This window comes from Macrobrachium rosenbergii, chromosome 12 (genome assembly GCF_040412425.1).
Source record: "Macrobrachium rosenbergii isolate ZJJX-2024 chromosome 12, ASM4041242v1, whole genome shotgun sequence".
NCBI lineage: Eukaryota > Metazoa > Arthropoda > Malacostraca > Decapoda > Palaemonidae > Macrobrachium > Macrobrachium rosenbergii.
Window position 1 is genome coordinate 107,879,932 of NC_089752.1, and position 19,421 is coordinate 107,899,352.

Below are 19,421 nucleotides of genomic sequence, written 5' to 3' on the forward strand. Positions count from 1 at the left end.
TGAAGATTCATTATCGTACTGAAGACATCACCCTTCAAACAACCAAACTATTACATGCATTCAAGAATTCTTAGAATGTCATTTTGATTATGGATCTTGACTCAGAGATGTATCAGAAGGTGGTCCATTCCGAGATTTTTGATCGAAAGTGGGATGGTTACCTTTGGTAACTGCAGAGGAGGTTGGGTGTGGCAAGATAATTCACTGTTGGTAGCCACATTGAAAGTTGGTTGATAGCCTAATTTGTGAGTTGTTAAGGCATCCTTGAGTCATTGCCAGTAGCACCTCAGTACGACTTGTTCCTCTCCCTCAAGTATTAGACATATGTTGACCTGTATCTTGAGCACTTCAACTGTGGCGTTGATAGTTCAGGATTACCTGATCATCATCACATCAGCCAGTTGCATTTTGATCCAAAGATCATGGAGGAGTTGCTCAAGACCCTGTTAGTCAGTCATATTGTATTTTCTCTGTGAGTGGTTGTCATTTCAATAACTGGTGTGGGAATGGAATTTTTAGTGCATTTTAAAAATTACTTTTGTCGTATATGTAGATGTTGGAGAACTTATATTCAGTTAGCACTCCTGTAAAGAACAGGAACTACTAAAGAGAAAAGGGGGAAATGGGTGTATTTCAAAATGTGGTGATTAGAGAGAGGGGTAGTTTTCATACTGCTTGCATAAAGAGGCATGGAACTAATCTAAATGGAGCTGCAAAAATAAATGAAGGAAACATCCACTACATTTTGGGAAGGAAAAATTGGCTTACTTAATTAGTAGAAATATGGATTCATGTGCAAGAACACAAGAAGGAGGCGAAAAGGAAAGTCAAAAGGGTGAACAACAAAACTGAAACACAAATATAACAAAGTAGAAAGATGGAGTCAAAAAGAATTTAATTACAAATACCTGTTTTTAAATCAGGTCTTAAACTAAATCTTACTCAGTGCAGGGAACACAGAATAATGTAAAATGCAAATCTCAAGGTTAACTACATTAAAAATGCATTGGGAAGGAGCAAAAATACGAGAAGGAAATTCTCTCCGGTGAAATCTGAATGGAAATACAGTAATACAAAAATGTCAGAAAAGAAACTAGATTTCCTTCTTAGGAAAATTAGTACTTGCATTCATTCACCATATTGCAGTGATTCGCAACATTGTCGAACTTGTTTATCTTCCTTGACTCTGTTAAGGTTGTTCAATTTTTACATAGTCATTAAGTCTACTAGTAGGGAAAGGTCCTGCCAGTCTTCAGTTGCCAATGATCTCTTCCAACCAACGAAGATAAGTGAAAAATTCACCAAGTGAATCAACTACTCCCAGAAAATTATGTCATAGCTTACACTTCCCAACACGTGTAACATTGCGCCTATATACCTAACAGATACACGTCCAAAATTGCACATAGACTTGACCCATGCAATTCTGAAATTGTGCAGAATGGCATCACAATGGTAATGTCCGGGGAAATAATTAACTATTCAAAAATCAAACCCAATATATTTCAGTAAAATTCATATATCGAAGTTGTGACCTTCACTATTGCTAAGCAACAAGTAATTCGTGGAAATTGTCAAAACTCTTAACCCCAAGGAATTTCGAAGCAAATGAACGGATAAACATCAAACTAAGACTAGGAAAAGTACCTTCCAATTGCCTTCTTTCTGATGATATAATCACATGTATCACAAGTGTCAAGATCCTAACACAAGCAAAACAAGCATTCAACATGAAAGGACTTTCTGGTTTTGAAAACACAAGTTCATGGGCATTTAGCATTTGAAGTTTCAAATGACCCTCCAGCCAAAAATTGGTCACCCTGAGATGTAAACAAAGGAATGATAAACTGCAACTGTGGGTACTTTTCCAGAATATTGTTTTCCCTCAACATAAAGGGCGAGGGAAGGTTGCATGACACCACACTGTGTGAGATTCAAAACCACGTGAAAAGAGCAGACGAAGGACCGCTAAATAATGGCGACAAAAACTGGGTTGAATTTTGAGTACGCTGTCACATCACAACTGTTCTTCTAGTAAATTAGGGGAAAGAATTAATTCCCAGTCCATGTTAAGGCACAGACAAGATCATAGAATATTCCAGACCTTCAAATGGGGTTATAAAACTACACCAAATTTCTGGACTCTCAAGGGGGACACATTTTGGGGAGAAATGTCCATACAAGGGCCTTCTTGTGAAGGCCCATGCAAAATAGAAGACTTCGCCATGGAGTAGGCCCTCGGAAGAGGATGGGAAAGTTTCATAATGACTTAACCCTCCTACAAATAGTCCAAATTGGGCAGCAGTAAAGTGCAGGACTTGTTTTAGGTACAATAATTGTAGATGCCAATACTCAGTAGCTGGTATTAGTGCACATCATGCATGATATTGTATTGAAAAAGTAGGAATTTTAAGAGGATTTGTGTAAACTCAGTTTTGGGAATTACACTTTAATTAAAGGAAATTCCACTATATACAAGGGTATGCAGCCGACATGGCCGCTAAACACTGTCAAAATCAGTTTTAGAAGAATTTAGATGCTATAATCTGCATGGTACTTCCAAATAACATTGAAACAGTTCAACATTTTATAAGTAGTTAATCATAAAGATCAAGGGAGATATGAATAAGCATGATCTGGGGATTTCTTGTTAGGTTAAAATAACAGTTTAAAATTTCATATGGTTTTTACTTAATAATTTTGCACATACAGTATATAACTGTGGTCGTGATTGTCACCACAACGTGATGATGGTGATAAATCAGTGACATCACCACTCGTGAGTTGGCTTCCTTTACTTGAAATAATGAGCAAAATTGGATGTCGAAAGGTGACCATATCGACGTACCCGAAAAAAGAACCTGTGATAAATTAACATTAGTTGGTCTTCAGGCACCATCGTACGCTCATAGTCTTAAAGTTGGCTAGATCCCTACATCCTATATGAATTTGGCTGCTATCAGTTCATCAATAATGTCCGACAGCTATCATAGGCCTGGGCCAGACTCCAATGGCTGTATGGCTGTCGTAAGCTTGACGACGGATGCACCCGTGTTCCTGCCAGCGAAGGAGGAGCTTATCCCAATGACAAACAGAGAGTGATGTTCCTACCTGGAAACAGAAACATAGGTGAAAAGAACAGGAAAAATGGAAGATACTTAAAAAAATATGTATTAAAATGAAAGAGGAGTTCTTCTCCATATTTTAACGATAAGGTTTTATGTACAAAAGTTTGTAAAGCTGATAATATGTAAGTCAATATTTTCCAGTATAATTTAAGAAGTTAGCGATGAACTTTCCAGAAAACATTGGATGGCTCGGAAGATGATCGGGAATAAGTCTACACTTGAATAGAAGCGTAGGAAGGGGGATCTTGGTATTATGGAAAAAGGCCAAGTAGAGATAACAGATTTCCAAGAAGGATCTTTAAAATTCGGAAATAGGAAAGGCTACGCAGCATAAAAATGACATAGCCTTATGAGAAGGTAAAAAAATTAATCTCTAACCCCTGGAAAAAGATATTGAAGCCTTTTATATAATGCCGTGATGCGCGGAAAGTCAACGAACTTGAAATTTTCCGGTATGGGTCCCTCGTCGATCTCATGCCTAGGTTAACTTTACTGCTGTTGTTGCAACGTTTCCTTAGCTGTACGACAGTTTGTAAACTTAAGTCGTGCAAGGTGTGGAAATACAAAGTCCTCTCACGCGCAGGTAGATTTGGGGGTGAGGGGTTGCGGGTCAAGATGAGTGACGTCACAGTAACCGCTGGACTGGGACTTTAACCCTGGCCACCAGCCAGAACCACTTATAGGAAATCCATGCTTTTGCGTCTCTGTTTTTCTTTTGTTTTTTTTCCAGGCCTTTCGTGCTTTAAGTCATATAAATGTTATGAATTTTGTGTGAAATATTTGTTAAACTATTTAATAATGCATAAATGATTTTCAGGAACATAAGCCAATATTGTTTTTCAACATTTGACTATTAACATTGTACACAGCGTTACTAGTTGAATCGCCAACGTTTTCATTTTATTCAGCTCTTTCTTTGGAGTGGTGATGCCCCTGTTCAGAATACGAACGCTAAAGCAGAAAGAGAAATTGTGATTACTCCCAGTGGTAGCGGAATATTCCTGCTTGTAACGTCAGATTATTAGTTTATAATTCCATTTCCAACATTGTAAGATCTTTTCCTCCATAACAGACTTTTCTTCCCATTGATTTTACGTGTTCAGAAAATTACTCCTCGGGTTTCACTAACTTTAAATCAGCTGTGCTGATGTTGCCATCTCCGTTCGTTGCTTTCATTCCTGGAAAGTCGTGCTCAGGAAACTTATGGGCTATGAAACCACGCACGTATTGCGAGTATCCGAGATAACTAACCCTCTTACTCTCAGTGTATTCATCCTCTCTAATGCATGTTGGATATGTATCGGATATTCGAATATGTTATTTCAGCAATCAGAACATGTTATTTTTATTGTGGGCCGAGACTATAGGGAAACAAATGAGCGTCGTTTTATCAGGTCAAACAGTAGGAGAAAATAACAGGTTCATTTCCAGATAAATGGAGAATAAACATTTGCCAGTAAGGTAGGCAGCTGAAATTTCAGGCATGCCTCGGAATAATCTCACAAGTACTGCCCGCTCAGCACTTTCTCTCTCTCTCTCTCTCTCTCTCTCTCTCTCTCTCTCTCTCTCTCTCTCTCTCTCTCTCTGTTAATGCCACGTAAATTCTGTCATTTTGTGCTTTTCCTCTGATCCACAGGCTGGGAGAGACTGGTAGACCATCGAGAGTCCCTTTCGAGACAACTCTCAGTGTCGTCGGACTCTAAACTCCTCGACGACGATATCCGGGAGGAGCAGAAAGTCATCATGAGACCTAAAAAGCCTCCCAGGCCCAAGTCGGAAGTTTATTTATGTAAAGACTCTAGAAAATCTAAACGATACTCAGCGTTCGGGGTGAGTACTCTCCTCTCCATATGTGCTTGGTTCGATTGGGTATGTTCCGTTTGGATTGATTTGTAGAATGTTCCCGTTTCTAAGGTTAACCTAAAAAAATAGCTTTTATCGTATTGGACTTGAAAGTGCAAGTGGTTTGTCGTCGACGCTTATTCCTTGGAAGGAATATTAAGGAAGAAACTGAAACAAGTGTCGTGGATTTATATATATATATATATATATATATATATATATATATATATATATATATATATATATATATATATATATATATATATGTATATACAGTACATATATAATATATGTATATATATACACATTATATATATATATATATATATATATATATATATATATATATATATATATATATATAAAGATGCACGATATTCCAAATGTAAAGTGAATTATTTGTGGCTATATTTGAAAGTATAATAATTTCATTTGTAAAATTAGTAAAATCGACGACTTATATAACCTAGTGCCACATATTAGTAATCAGTTCTGTTAGATGTGGGCTGGTTTTGATCCTAAGTTACAGAACCTCAGTTCGGCGTCAACATACTTAACAGAGTCGAAACACTTTATAGTGTACCTCTCCTTGATGGCTGATCAGCTCAAGTCACTGTTTCCCATGAGCTAACCTACAAAGGCATAGTTTAGAATCGTGGCTACTGTAGATCCACTTACCACACATACTGTAATTCCCTTTGAACGAAAGTTATTTCCAGGATAAAGTGAATTAAAATTAATGGGTTTTTTATGGCTAGCAATATATGTAGGTGTGTGTGTGTGTGTATATATATATATATATATATATATATATATATATATATATATATATACATACATACATACACACACACACACATACATACACATACATACATACATACATACATACATACATACATACATACATACATACATACATACATACATACATACATACATATAACGCTAGCTGTAAATATCCTTTGTGGGTTAGTTCATGGGAAACAGTGACTTGATCTGATCAGCCATAAAGAAGAGTTTTATTGTAAATTGCTTTGATGTTCACGTCTAACTGAGGCTCCGTAACTTAGGATCAAAATCAGCCCATATCTAACATAACTGATCACCAATAGGTAACACTTGGTTATATTTATACACGTCATCGATTTTACTAATTTTACAAACGAAATTATTATACTTTCAAATATAGCCACAAATAACCCTTTAGTATTGAAATAACTTTACCTTTGGGAATGTCATGTTCAAGAGGAATTATATATATATATATATATATATATATATATATATATATATATATATATATATATATATATATATATATATGGGTGCATCTACCCTGGCCAAGATTTGAGCCTATATCTTTTGTGTTAACAAAGTTGGATGAACATTATTTTCTGCTGTTCCTCTGCATTTGAAGGCTGTTTCATGTGGTGGAAGGAAGGTGCATTTGAGTTGTATATTGATAGAGAGTTTACCTCTGTACCCAGAGAGCTTCCAGATATTTTAAGGCCGGTGCAGCAGTCCTTTTGAATCCCTGGAGCATATTTTTTCTCTTTGGTCTGGCGTGATGTTTTTGGGTGGCTTGAAAGTTGTTCCAGATTTGCTTGGAAAAGTGTGCTCATGTCATTCTAGTGTATGACTGGGGCCAAATTTCCTCCCTAATGCACTTGAATTGGTAAACAACATCAGTTCCAAAGCTAATCTGGGTTGTTATTCATTATTAATCGTAAAGTCTTTTTATTTTCTTTTTTAAGAAATAAGATGCATTGTCTGTATGGGGTCTTTTGGTAGACGTTACGTTGCCAACATGTCTTGTTTGCCCTTCTACTCCATTTCATACAATCCTGCACATTTCATACAGTACTGGATCTCCTTACTAAGTATCCATAGTTCACCAGTACTTGGCGGACTCTGTCAAGGACGCCCAGTTGGAGCAGAGTCAGGATCTTTGTGGTTTAGATTTTTATGATGCTCTTCTGGTATCTTACAGTATACTTACTGCATGGACATTATTATTCTCTCTGCATCACTAGGATATCAAGGAAAAGAAGTTTTCTATCTTCATTGATGTTGAAAGTAAAGACATGATTCTCATGAAGACCTGGCAGAAATCAACCAGTTCCTTGTCTCCAGACATGCTAACAATGGTGTCAAGAGTATATTTGCAGTAGTGATGGGGGCTCTCTGATGGGCAATAGTGATGGGGGCTTTCTTGATGGGCAATATTGATGGGGGCTATCTGATGGGCAAACATGCCCTTTTTAATGATTCCCCTGTAGATGACTAAAAGAAACGACAATCAATGGGGAGCCCATTACCCATTCACCCTGAAAGGAGCATACATTGTGCAAATCTGCCATTCTCTTCCAGAAAGAATCTGGGATGTCCCATTGAGGGGTGCCCTCATGTTGTTAAAATCTTAAGATAATGAGGTTATTAGGGTCTACAGGAACATAGTGGAAAGGGATTTGACATCCATGGGTGCCATGATTTGCATCTCCTTATTTTTTGCAGATGAAAGTAGACAGTATGCAGATGGGACATGCTACTTAAGTTTTGCAGTCTGGTAAGTTAGTTTGCAGTCTGGTAAGTTAGTGTAGAGTTCTCGCTAATGATTGTCTCAACAGGTTACAGAGCTCGTGTGATTTTTTCTTGCCTTCGATGTAACTTAGGGTGAAAATCCCTTTAGTACTTGGAAAGGGGTCAGTGTCGACGTTTTTAAGCACGTCAAGTCCTTTCTTGAGCTCTTCTGTCTGGTTTTTCTGAATCTCCTTGAATTTCCTCGCATCAGTAGAATTTCATCAAAATTTATGCGGTGCGTCAGTTTTGATAATGAATAAGGCAGCTCTTCTGTTCTCCTCATGATGATGCCCTCTTGGTTCTTCAACTGTTAGCTGATTCCCAAAACCTCTTGTTCATCAGTGAGTTCTTTTAGTTGCCTCTGTCTCTGGAAGCCTCCATGAGGAGTTTAGCCTGGAGGGAGTCCAAATTGCTCCTCTTGTCTTCCAGGTTTTGGATGATGTCCAGGAACACTAGTAAACATTAAAATAATTTAGAAATTTGTAGAGGTTTTCAATATTCCAGAGAAATAATTATGCACGAGTGATTAGAATGGAGATGCATATAACAATATTACAGTTAATTGTACCCCTGTGATATTATGATATGCAAAATGATGGAAGAAATGTAAGCACTTCTAAACTCTTTTACTAGTTTTTGCAGTTTATTATCACTATCCCCAGTGAGGCATGTATTGTCTGCCTGTATATATATATATATATATATATATATATATATATATATATATATATATATATATATATATATATATATATTTACATATATATACATATATATATATATATTTATTATATGTATGTACTATGTTATTATATATATAATTTGTGTAATATATATATATATATATATATATATATATATATATATATATATATATATATATATATATATATATATATATATATATACACTCTGTATATATATATAGTGTGTATAAATATACATATATATGTATTGTATTTATTTATATCCATTATGTATATATGTATACATATAATATATACATGTATATATAGTGTAGTGTGCATATTAAATATACACACATCTATGTGTGTATATATGTGTATATATACACATATATATACTGTATATATATAAATCCTTTTTTCATCTAAAGCTAATTTTTTCCTCTCTGTTAACCAGAATTGCTTCCCGTATGATATGATATGTACTCCTTGTTTTAATCTGACATCCTATCTAGTACAGGTACTGGTTTCAGAACAGAACAGTTTTTGATGTTTGCTGTCACGAAAGGAAATGCGTACAGCAGAACCAATAAGCAATTAAGGCATATTTATGAGACCTGGGATAAAAACTTACTAATAAAAGTAAAATTTATATTAGTAAGAAGTTACATTTCAAGTGGTTTTCTTTCTAAGAACCTTATCACATAGGAAAAGTATTGCTTGTGTAAAAATATGCATTGCATCATAATAAATAAGGGAACAATCTTGGAAAAGGTAAAAAAGGGTATTATCTTTACACAAACATTCATTATTGTATGTACAATGGCATTCAGTCTGAAATTCCCTTCTTCTTCGCAGGGGGACTCGCCGTTTGGAAGGACGGAAGCTTATATGAAATTAGATCAGTTAGGGGAAGGATCATATGCTACTGTATATAAGGGATACAGCAAGTGAGTTGTGATGAGTTGTTTCCCACTCCTGAAATATCCATGTTCCTTTTGCCACCAGAATGCAATAGTTTAAAAAAATGCAATAAGTTATGTTCAAGATGGCAGTAGGTAAACAAGGTAAGCAGTTATTGTTAAGCATTGCATCAAATATTTTCTAAGGCTTATATAACTCCAAGTGAAATGCAGGGTAATGTTTTTCTGTTTGAATGCGTTAGAACGTTCCATCACCAAAATTTTGTGAGCATATCTGAAACTTTGACACGCAAGTTTCAATTTTCTTTTTTCTTTCTTTTTGATTTTTGACTGAGATTCAGAAGGCCGTGCTCATTGGCGTACAGTATTTGTAAGTTCAGGAAATGATAACCACGAAGTTCTTTATTCTATTTTTCTCTACCTTCGTAGTATCTCTGTTTGAACCATATTTTTTGTGGCAGAGTGTTGAGAAGTATTCTTCTCTTGAAATATTCATTGTAAAGATTACTTAATACATGCATAGAATATTCCCGCCAGATTAAAATAATGCACTATGATCTCTCTAATGACAATGATTTATATATATTTTCATATTCATTTATCAATTTATTAATATATATTTTTCTTTTCTGATAACTGATTTCTTCTTTCTGTGTTTCCTTTTATCTAATGTAACTTTTTTCAAATGAATACCGTATTCTTTGGGAGCATGAATTTCAAGTCAGTGGCCCCTGTTGGCATGTTCCATATGAATAGGGGTGTATCTTTTGAATAATAATAATAATAATAATAATAATAATAATAACCTGCTTGCATTGAAACGTAAATTGCCTACTACACATGCAGCAGTATGAAAGTTCACCCTTGAATCTGAAAAAAACAGAAACATCATCATTATTATTATTATTATTATTATTATTATTATTATTATTATTATTATTATTATTATTATTATTATTATTATTATTATTATTATTATTATTCAGAAGATGACCCTATTCACATGGATCAATTGTGAATATGAAAGATCTTTGTTAAAATACAGTTTATGAAAAATTGGCAAACGAGAGACCGTCCATCAATGGTCTAAGTCATAACTGCTAATGGTAGGACAAAAAGAACTTGACTAAAAGTGTCTGTAGATCTGAAAAAAAGTTCATTATACTGGTAAAATATTGCTATAAAATGCAATGTAATATTTAAAAAGAACTGAAAGGTAAGTGAAATTTGAATTACCATACCCTCCCTATCACCAAGCTAGTGAAATTATTTCCGCAACATTCATCAGTTACAAAATGCAAAAAAAATGTAGAAATGAAGTATCATCATGCTTATGAATATGATATTCTTTTAATACTAAATATATTACATGAAGGATATTAATTTATAATTATAAATTCCTAGACAGTAAAATTAACCTCCTAGCAGAAACACTTTTAGTAATTTGATGATTGCAGAGTCCACTCAAGTTTTATCATTTTTTTTCATTTACTCGTGTTCAATAACTGAGAATTTCACTATAGAAATAAACTATCACTACTTTTGAAGGTTGTGGAAATAATTTGACTAGCTAGGTGGTAGGGAGGGTATCTTATTTCAAATTTTGCTTACCTTTTAGTGCTTTTTAAAGTGCAAGCTTAGTAATAGAGTGCTTGTTCCAAAGAGTGGCATATCTGGAGACTGTAGTTACTACAAGCCAATTTTTATTCTCCTGTGCTCTCCTAAAGTTATAGAAAACTCATTTTTAATCCACTATTTAAGTATGTGCAATCCAAAGGTTTGTTAGCTGATAGACAATATACACATAGGAAGCAGTTAGGTACGTGCAGTGCTCTTTTAGATTTGATATGCCAAGCAATTAGGTACCTGCGATGCTCTGCTAGATTTGACATGCCATTTGCAAGAGAACCTTGATGAGGATTTTGAGTGTAGAGTAATTCAAATAGATTTTAGTGCTGCATTGGATTTACTAAATCACAAGGTGCCTGTTTATAAAGTTTAAAATCTTTGAGTGGGCGGACATGTTTCAGGATTACTTTAGGATTTCCTTACATGTAGGCAGCAACGCGTTGCTGTTGATGGGATCTTTAGCAAAGCAACGCTATTATTTTGGAGTTCTTGGTCTGCTGTTATTTGTAGTGTATGCAAGTGATATGGTTGTTGGCCTGAAAAACAAGATGGTTTAGTATGCCGATGATGCAACACTAGTGGGTGTAGTAAAGTCTCCACTTGCGAAGAGTGAAGCTGCCCTTAGTGTCACTCAAGACATGGGGAGGGTTAGTGAATGGTGTAGTCAGTGGAGTATGAGACTGAACTCCAGTAAAGCAAAACAAAAAAACTCTATTGATTATCAGATCTCATACAGATTTTCCTCCCCATCCTCCCCTTCAGATGGATGGAACTCTGCTGAATGACAAACTTTTAACTATTCTTGGTGTAACTTTTGACTCACATCTTTTGAGAAACATCTAAAGAGTGTCGACAAATGCTGCATGAAGTTAGGCATTGTACGCAAGGCCTCGTATATTCATAACAGTGATAAAATCAGTGCAACCTGTTTTAGGTTATTTGTCCTTCCTTTATTAGAATACTGTTCTCTGGTATGGATGTCTGCTTCTGCCAGGTATTTATCTCTTTTAGACAGAGTGGTTTGTGGTGGTAGGTTTCTGTCTCTAATATTAGTAGTTATGACTTGAACCGTCGACGAATTGTCTCTTATTTGTCAATTTTTCATAAGTCATATTTTAACAGAAATCTTTCACATTCACAATTGATCCATGATACTATTTTCCTGCTGAGAGCAACCACATTTGCTGAACAGAAGTACCAATATGTAGCAAATGTCTTGCTGTCGAACTTCTCAGTTCCAGAGGCCCTTTATTCCTCACTCCACTGGACTGTGGAACAGTCTCCCTGAGGATGTTGTGCAATAGGGACTTCAAATGTTCAAGCAAAGATGCAATGCATTACTAACCTAAATTCTCCTTGCATTTTAATAATTTACTTACATTTTTATCTATTTATTTTGTTAATTTATTTTTTCTTTTCTAATAACTGATCTCTTCTTTCTGTATTTCCCATTACCTTCTGTTTTTTCTTTCCAATGAACACCAATATTCTTTGGAAGTTTGAATTTCAAAGCAGTGGCCCTTGTGGCTTGTTCCATTTGAATAGGTTTCATGTTCTGAATATAATAGTAATATTAATAATAATAATAATAATGATAATGATAATAATAATAATAATAATTTACATTACACTGTATACACTAACCCTATTTTACTAGCATAATGAACTTCTTTCAGCTTTGTAGACAATTTAAGATGTTAGACAAACACCCCACAAATGCTCTGAAATTTTTGGGCCAAAATACAATACTTTCACCCCATTTGTAATCTACATGACTGTGAAAACATGCTTTTTTTTTATTTATATCATTATGAGGCTAGACATTCTCATTAACCAGAAGGAGATCACTAGCCATATGCCAACGATGAAATTGTGATTGTCCATGATACAGCAATGTACCCTCGACCACCATAGTGAATTGCCTGGCTAATGCAAGTCAGACACCAACCAGTCAGCAGTGACCATGACTTTTGAAGAATGCAATTACTGGTGTTCCATCAAGACCACTTTCTTATCTGCCAACCCTATGTATACACAGCTATCAACTGCATCATACAGTGATCTTGTGTGTAAGAGTACGTAGTTCATGGCATGCCTTCATTGCAGATCCTGAAGATGGATCATGGTAAATTACCCTTTGTGTACGTGTTCCAATCAGTTTTCGTGATAAATTTTGAAGTCTCAATAATTTTTTTGCTTGCAGTTTGACGAATCAAGTGGTTGCTCTGAAGGAGATTCGTCTTCAGGAGGAGGAAGGTGCGCCGTTCACCGCCATCCGAGAAGCGTCTCTTCTGAAGCAGCTCAAACATGCTAATATTGTTACCTTACATGACATTATTCACACAAGAGAAACACTCACATTCGTTTTTGAATATGTGGTAAGTTGACATGTATTGTTCTTATAAGTTCTTGCTTATACATTGGTCCTCCTTGGATCAAATATTTGTAATTTTTTTATCTTTAATTCACTTTTGACCTGTTTCTAATCAAGATGTCACCTTAGTCTCTCTCTTAAATGTTTTCTTATTGGGTAAATATTCATTTCTGATTTTATTATTTTTGTTTGGCCTAGTTAAGTAATATGAATTCAGTTGTAATATGTGAATTTTTATTGGTAAGAGGAGAAAACTAAATGGATTCCAGTAAGGATGAGTATGTGCAGAAGCACACTCGGGTAAAGAAGTCTAATATGTATTCGGGTCCATGGAAAGAAGAGTGTTGTGAATATATTTACCTCTGGATATTACAGTCCCAAGGTGCCAGATAATTCTTTTATATAGTGGTGGTCTGAATGAGAGAGGTGACAATTCCTTTCAGTCAACTGTGCTGTACAGTGAATGAATAGGAATCATATCAGAATATAATATAAATTTCAGTAATGGCAAACAGTTCGTAGATAAAAATGGAGTTAGATTCATAGAAGCACTTGTGATTATTAAATAACTCCAACCTTTGAAAGAATGCTCAGCCAATTTTTTTTTCACACTCTTGTTTGTCACTTTTAATTACCATACCAAAATATACTGATAGTCTAGAGGAAAATAGTAAGAACATTCCTTTTGGTTGTAAAAACATATTTTAGTAGAATATGATTATACAATACTGTAATAGGTTCATAAATTTCAGGAACTACTGTTATCTTCTTAAAATTTATTTAACAAAGGCTTTGGTAAAAGTCTTTTTTTTTTCTAAAGTACAATATAGTTTGTTTCCCTACAGTAAATCAGAATTGCACCTCTCTTTCTTTTGCAATATTTAAATTATTATGTATGGACACTTTACTTATTATCAATATGAAACAGCTGTTTGTTCATATTCAGTAGCCTAGTATCCACAGCTTATGCATCACTATAACAAAAAATGTTTCGGAAGATTTGCATGTTCTTTCCTTCTCCCATTTCTACTTAGTACAATACTAAGATGTATTTTTGCTTATTTCCCACAGCACACAGACTTATCTCAATATTTAGAAAAGCATGGGGGAGGCCTACACCCGCGCAATGTCAAGTTGTTCCTCTTCCAACTCCTACGTGGTCTTTCATTCTGCCATCGACGTCGCATTTTGCACAGAGATATCAAACCCCAAAATCTGCTCATCTCCGAAATTGGTGAACTTAAGATTGCTGACTTCGGTAGGACTTATTTTTACAAATTTTTCTCTTATATTCACAGTAACAAATTAGTTGTTTGTAACTATATTTATTATATGCTTACTTGATATATTTGAAAAATTTTTCATGTTTCAAGTATAGTGTATTGCCATTTTGCTGGTCTTGTGGTCTTTGGTAGGTAGGAATATGGATTTATCAAAGACTTGAGGAACTGATTGGATAAATTGATCCGATTGGGGTGAAATGGTGTACAGTATTTTTTTTCATTAACTATGCTGTGTTGTTTTTCTAATTTATACAGGACTCGCCCGTGCCAAGTCTGTCCCATCTCACACTTATTCCCATGAAGTGGTGACACTCTGGTATCGACCGCCAGATGTTCTTCTGGGATCTACAGACTATTCTACCTCTCTAGACATGTGGGGTGTGGGATGTATATTCTCAGAGATGATCACAGGTGTTCCAGCTTTTCCAGGTGTGAGAGATATTCAAGATCAGCTGGATAAGATTTTCAAGGTAAAGGGTGAATTAACTGAAAAATTTGTGTGTGTGAGAGAGAGAGAGAGAGAGAGAGAGAGAGAGAGAGAGAGAGAGAGAGAGAGAGGAGAGAGAGAGAGAGAGAGAGAGAGATTTATTACCATCCCTATGCTCTGTAGGATAAAGAGCAGCCATGCCTGCCAGGCAGAGGAATTGCAACTCTCAAAAGCATTTTAAAGCATTTATTTGTTTTCATGATTTCTTTTTGTCACCAAATATATCAGTGGGAGAAAATACTCTTCTCATCTATGTAAAACAAGGACCGTACTTCATACTACTGTGGTTTTCACAAATTTTTTAACCTTTTCATGAGCTAGTAATTTTCATAAGTATCATGAACATTTTTACTTTACACAAAATAGTACATATTCCAAGAATTTCTAGCAGCATTTCTGTGGTGATGATATGGAATTTCATAAGACTTTTCCTTATCTGATTTTTAAGCCTGATATATACATTTGGTTGAATATGGAAGCCAAATCTGCTTGATAAAAGTCCTAAATTTGCCCTATGAATTTTTTACCTGCTGTGTGAGTCTCTTACCACAAGCAAAAATGTTCATCGTAACCACTTCTTAAACATCGTTTAAGATTACTCAAAGACCCTTTTGACTGGAGAGATATCAATGCACAGTATTTATATACAAGATCTAAATGTATTTTGTATTTACCCTTCCTTATCTGAACTATTTTTCCCTCTATGCTGTTGATGATAATTGGGTGTTTTCAAGACCTTGTTAACCTGTGAATCCCTTTATGTATTACATTAGGTTTACCTTCTATAATAGTGTGATTTTAAATTTGTAGCTTTTAAAACTATGGCAATACAGTACTGTACTTTGCATATTATCTGATTAGTCAGACATATAACATGGTAACCCATGTGAGTAAATGAGGCTGAACGTTTAAACAGGAAATAATGGCTAATTCGTGTTGATTTCAAGGTCTTTAAAAGTAAGCCACATGAAAACTTTTCATGGCATATCCCATGGGAGCATGACAAAATTTGCACACATTTATGCAAATGTAGATTCACACTAGTGTTAGTGCTTTCCCATGTTGTTATCCACTTGACTTGTGGATGGCTGAATTCTTAGGTATTCTTTTTTATTTATAAGCTACATGGAGTACATACAAACAAGAAAAGATTTTGAAGTTTTCTCAGCTGGACTCACCACTGCACAGTATATATTTGTTTTTACCTCATTTCCTTTCCCTCAGGTTGTTGGAACTCCCACTGAAGAAACGTGGATGGGTGTCACTCAGTTACCAAATTATAAACCACATCGGCTGGTGCTTCATCGTTCCCGCAGACTGTCTTCTCTTTTTCCCAGACTCAATGACATTCCTCATGCCGAGTCTTTAGCAACACAGTTCCTACAGGTCAGATGTTTAGCAATGTGTGTGTAATGGCTGTGCAAATGAGCTGGTTCATTTGTAACTAGTTGGAAATCTTTCATAAACATTCAAGTTGACCCATTGTATATTTGAAGTTAAACTGCCAAACTATATTCACATTTGCTGAATATTTATATATATATATCTCTTTTAAAACGAGCACTACCACAGTTTTTACCTGTCATTTGAATTGCTCCAGAACACTGGTTAAAATATGCATATAATGTTTTCTTGTGCTCTTGTACCCTAGTCTTATATTTTTTAGATTTACATGATCATTCTCTTTCCAGATTCAACCCAATAAACGGTTATCTTCGGAGGCTGCTCTAAGACATGTATATTTTGCAGATTTGCCTCCACATATATTTGAATTAGACCCAGGTAAGTATGACAAGTAAATCATCTGTCTGTCTGCTGTGGTATTCTTATCTTTTATTGTTGTCCAGTTATTTATGTCAAGCACAGTAAATGGCTAATAAGTTGTAGGAATAAGCTGCTTTGGAATAGGTTGATTAAATAAGTAACAACTTTATATATAGTGCATTCTAATTTCTGAGATCCTTGACTGGTGCATTACTGTATTTACATTTCTAAAAAAGGAGTTAAGATTTCACTTCTTGCATGTTAATATTTACTGTATAGAAAAAAGTCTTCTTAAACAGTTCCCACTTCATGTTAGTCTTGATCTATTTAGTTATTCAGGTACTATACAGAAAAAGTAATTAATTCCAAACATCAAGATCCTGATCCACAATTTTAATACAGTTAGTCATGCTCCTTTTTCAGACTATGAATTATCCTTTTTTGTTTTAAATTATTCCTGTACATTATTTCCTTAACACCAGGAAAAATAAATTGCTCAGAACGAAGGGAACTTCATCATATACTGTATAATCAAGAATACAAGCTTGTGTTTAGTTATTCTTGCCTAAATAAACCAAAGAGTCAAAGAGGTTTTGGCAGATAACTCACAAATGATTTATGAATGCCAGAGGTGAGCTTGTTCAAAATATAAAGCTTGCATGTTTATTTCAGTTACTCTTGCCATTTATGGTGCAGAAAAGTGTTTGAGCCAGGTGCCAGAAAAAATTACAATTGAGTGACAGTTTGCTCACAATGTGACTAATTATAAAAAAAGACAAACATGTTTTCTTTACTTTTAAACTCATTCATAAAAGGCTCTCTCTTTACCTTTCAGCAGGTAATTGGCTTTTATCATATCCAGCATGAACTCTTTGTTCATAGAGACGAGCATATGTACAGTACATCTACTAGAATTGTTATAAATGCATGATACCATAAATACACTCCACTGCACCATGTTAACATTGCTCATTTAATGTGCACAGATTTCAGTCCCATGGAGGAGGAATGACTGGCCAGTTTCCCTGTACAGTAATATCCATTGTGCTTCTGATACATAAGCATTGATTTTTTTATATGCTGGTGGTTAGTCAACTCTGGTGTTTCCTACTCAGGGTGGAGATTGGTATGGGCTGGCAATGTCATCCAAAAAGACTTGCATATTTTAAAAATATCAGAACATGGACACAAATAAAATTTCTGAATTCAGTACATTGTACCTGGAGTAACTGTAAAACCAAGGCACATCAATATACATGTAGCATAGAAGAAGGTAAAAAGGCAAGAAGCAAAATGCAAAACAAAATGACATGAGACAGCCAAAATTGATCATACATGCATCTTTGAACAAAATAAATAGCAAGAATCAATTTGCAAAAATAAAATGGAGCACACAAACAAAAATGAGGAGCAAATATTAATCACTTGTCTGACCTTGAAAGTGACAGAATTCTTAGAGATGACCTTTAAATAGCTTATGAATTACAAGTGTGTATTAATTTAAAATCTTAAATAAATCTTAAAACTTTTCTTGGCTTCATTAGAAATGCTATAAATATTGCATATTTTACTTACATGTGTAGAAAAGTGCTGTAGTTCATCAAAGGTCATATTTTTTTAACCAAGGATTCTGTGAAAACTAATAATCTTTTAACACCTGTTGGCTAATTTTTAGAACAAAGCGCTTAAAAACTTATGCCATTATACTGTGTATATGTTAGTGTAACATTAACTGTGCTTTACAGCTATGCCTTTGTAATGTTAAAATAGCTGTTTTTTGCCAAAACTGTAACATTAACAAAGACTGTTTTTCTTTTCTTTACAGAGCAATCCATTTTTTCAGTTGGAGGTGTACGAATAGCTCAGGAGCTTCGCAATTACCCAACCTCAGTGATACAAGCAGCTAGAGAAATCCGTAAATTGGTATAATCCTCTTTGTTAAGATTTTATAGCTTGCTATGAAAATGAAGCCATTTTTACTATCACTTCATATCCAAATGTGAATGCAGAACTCCGGAGCCCTTATTTTATTCTCAAAACCAGTTGTCATAAAATTCCGATGTTGGTACTTGTTATGCAAAATCATTTCTGATGCCTAAAATTTCATAATGTTATCGCATTTTAAAGGTATGAATATAAAAAATGGTATGAGAAGGTGTTAGAGATTTAAAATCAAAATGATTCTGTTATACACACCCGAAGTAATATTTTGTATGCCATTCTATAAAGTATTTCTATCGAATCATATGAAAATGCAAATTAAATTGCCTGAAAATCTTTTCTAACAGTCTGGTCTTTTTGCTTTCAACTTTTCATTACTCTTATTAACTTTATTCAGATACCAGTTATTATTCAAGTTCTTCGTGTTACATAAATGCACATATGCTGAATTTCACAATTTTTTAGAATTGTAAATGAATGCATTATTTACAAAATGTTCATATGCCAGGTTTGACACTTGGTCAGAGTATGAGTGAAAGGTATTTAAGATGTTTTGTCAAAACTGAGTAATTACAGATACTGTAGTGTCCTTGTATCTTTTGAGGTTTAGCATTATTTTAAGGTGAGAAAGAGTTCCAAGAGCTAGGGTTTTCTGAACATGTTATGAAGTTGTTTTATAAATACTGATCTGACTGTTGATCATGATGAAACAAAAGAAAGATAAATCGTTTTGTTTAGAGTGGAAAAACTGAACGATTTAGAAATAAACTACATTCGGTGA

At 34.6% G+C, this 19,421-nt stretch overlaps 2 protein-coding genes across 10 annotated transcripts in view; one reads left to right on the plus strand and one right to left on the minus strand.

Moving 5' to 3' along the window:
• The window catches only part of LOC136843853 (inversin-like), a 649,403-nt gene that overhangs the window by 262,840 nt on the left and 367,142 nt on the right, over positions 1 to 19,421 (minus strand). The gene's annotated exons all lie outside the window — the stretch shown is intronic.
• The window catches only part of Eip63E (cyclin dependent kinase Eip63E), a 205,364-nt gene that overhangs the window by 184,155 nt on the left and 1,788 nt on the right, over positions 1 to 19,421 (plus strand). For all 9 annotated transcript variants that reach the window (XM_067112653.1, XM_067112652.1, XM_067112654.1 and 6 more), the window contains 8 exons: positions 4,765 to 4,958; positions 9,098 to 9,189; positions 12,995 to 13,169; positions 14,237 to 14,423; positions 14,704 to 14,918; positions 16,160 to 16,321; positions 16,627 to 16,717; positions 18,525 to 19,421. The exon at positions 18,525 to 19,421 is cut by the window's right edge and continues 1,788 nt beyond it. In XM_067112653.1, the coding sequence (XP_066968754.1) occupies positions 4,765 to 4,958; positions 9,098 to 9,189; positions 12,995 to 13,169; positions 14,237 to 14,423; positions 14,704 to 14,918; positions 16,160 to 16,321; positions 16,627 to 16,717; positions 18,525 to 18,628 (1,220 nt within the window). In that variant the 3' untranslated portion in view covers positions 18,629 to 19,421. The remainder of the gene's footprint in view (positions 1 to 4,764; positions 4,959 to 9,097; positions 9,190 to 12,994; positions 13,170 to 14,236; positions 14,424 to 14,703; positions 14,919 to 16,159; positions 16,322 to 16,626; positions 16,718 to 18,524) is intronic.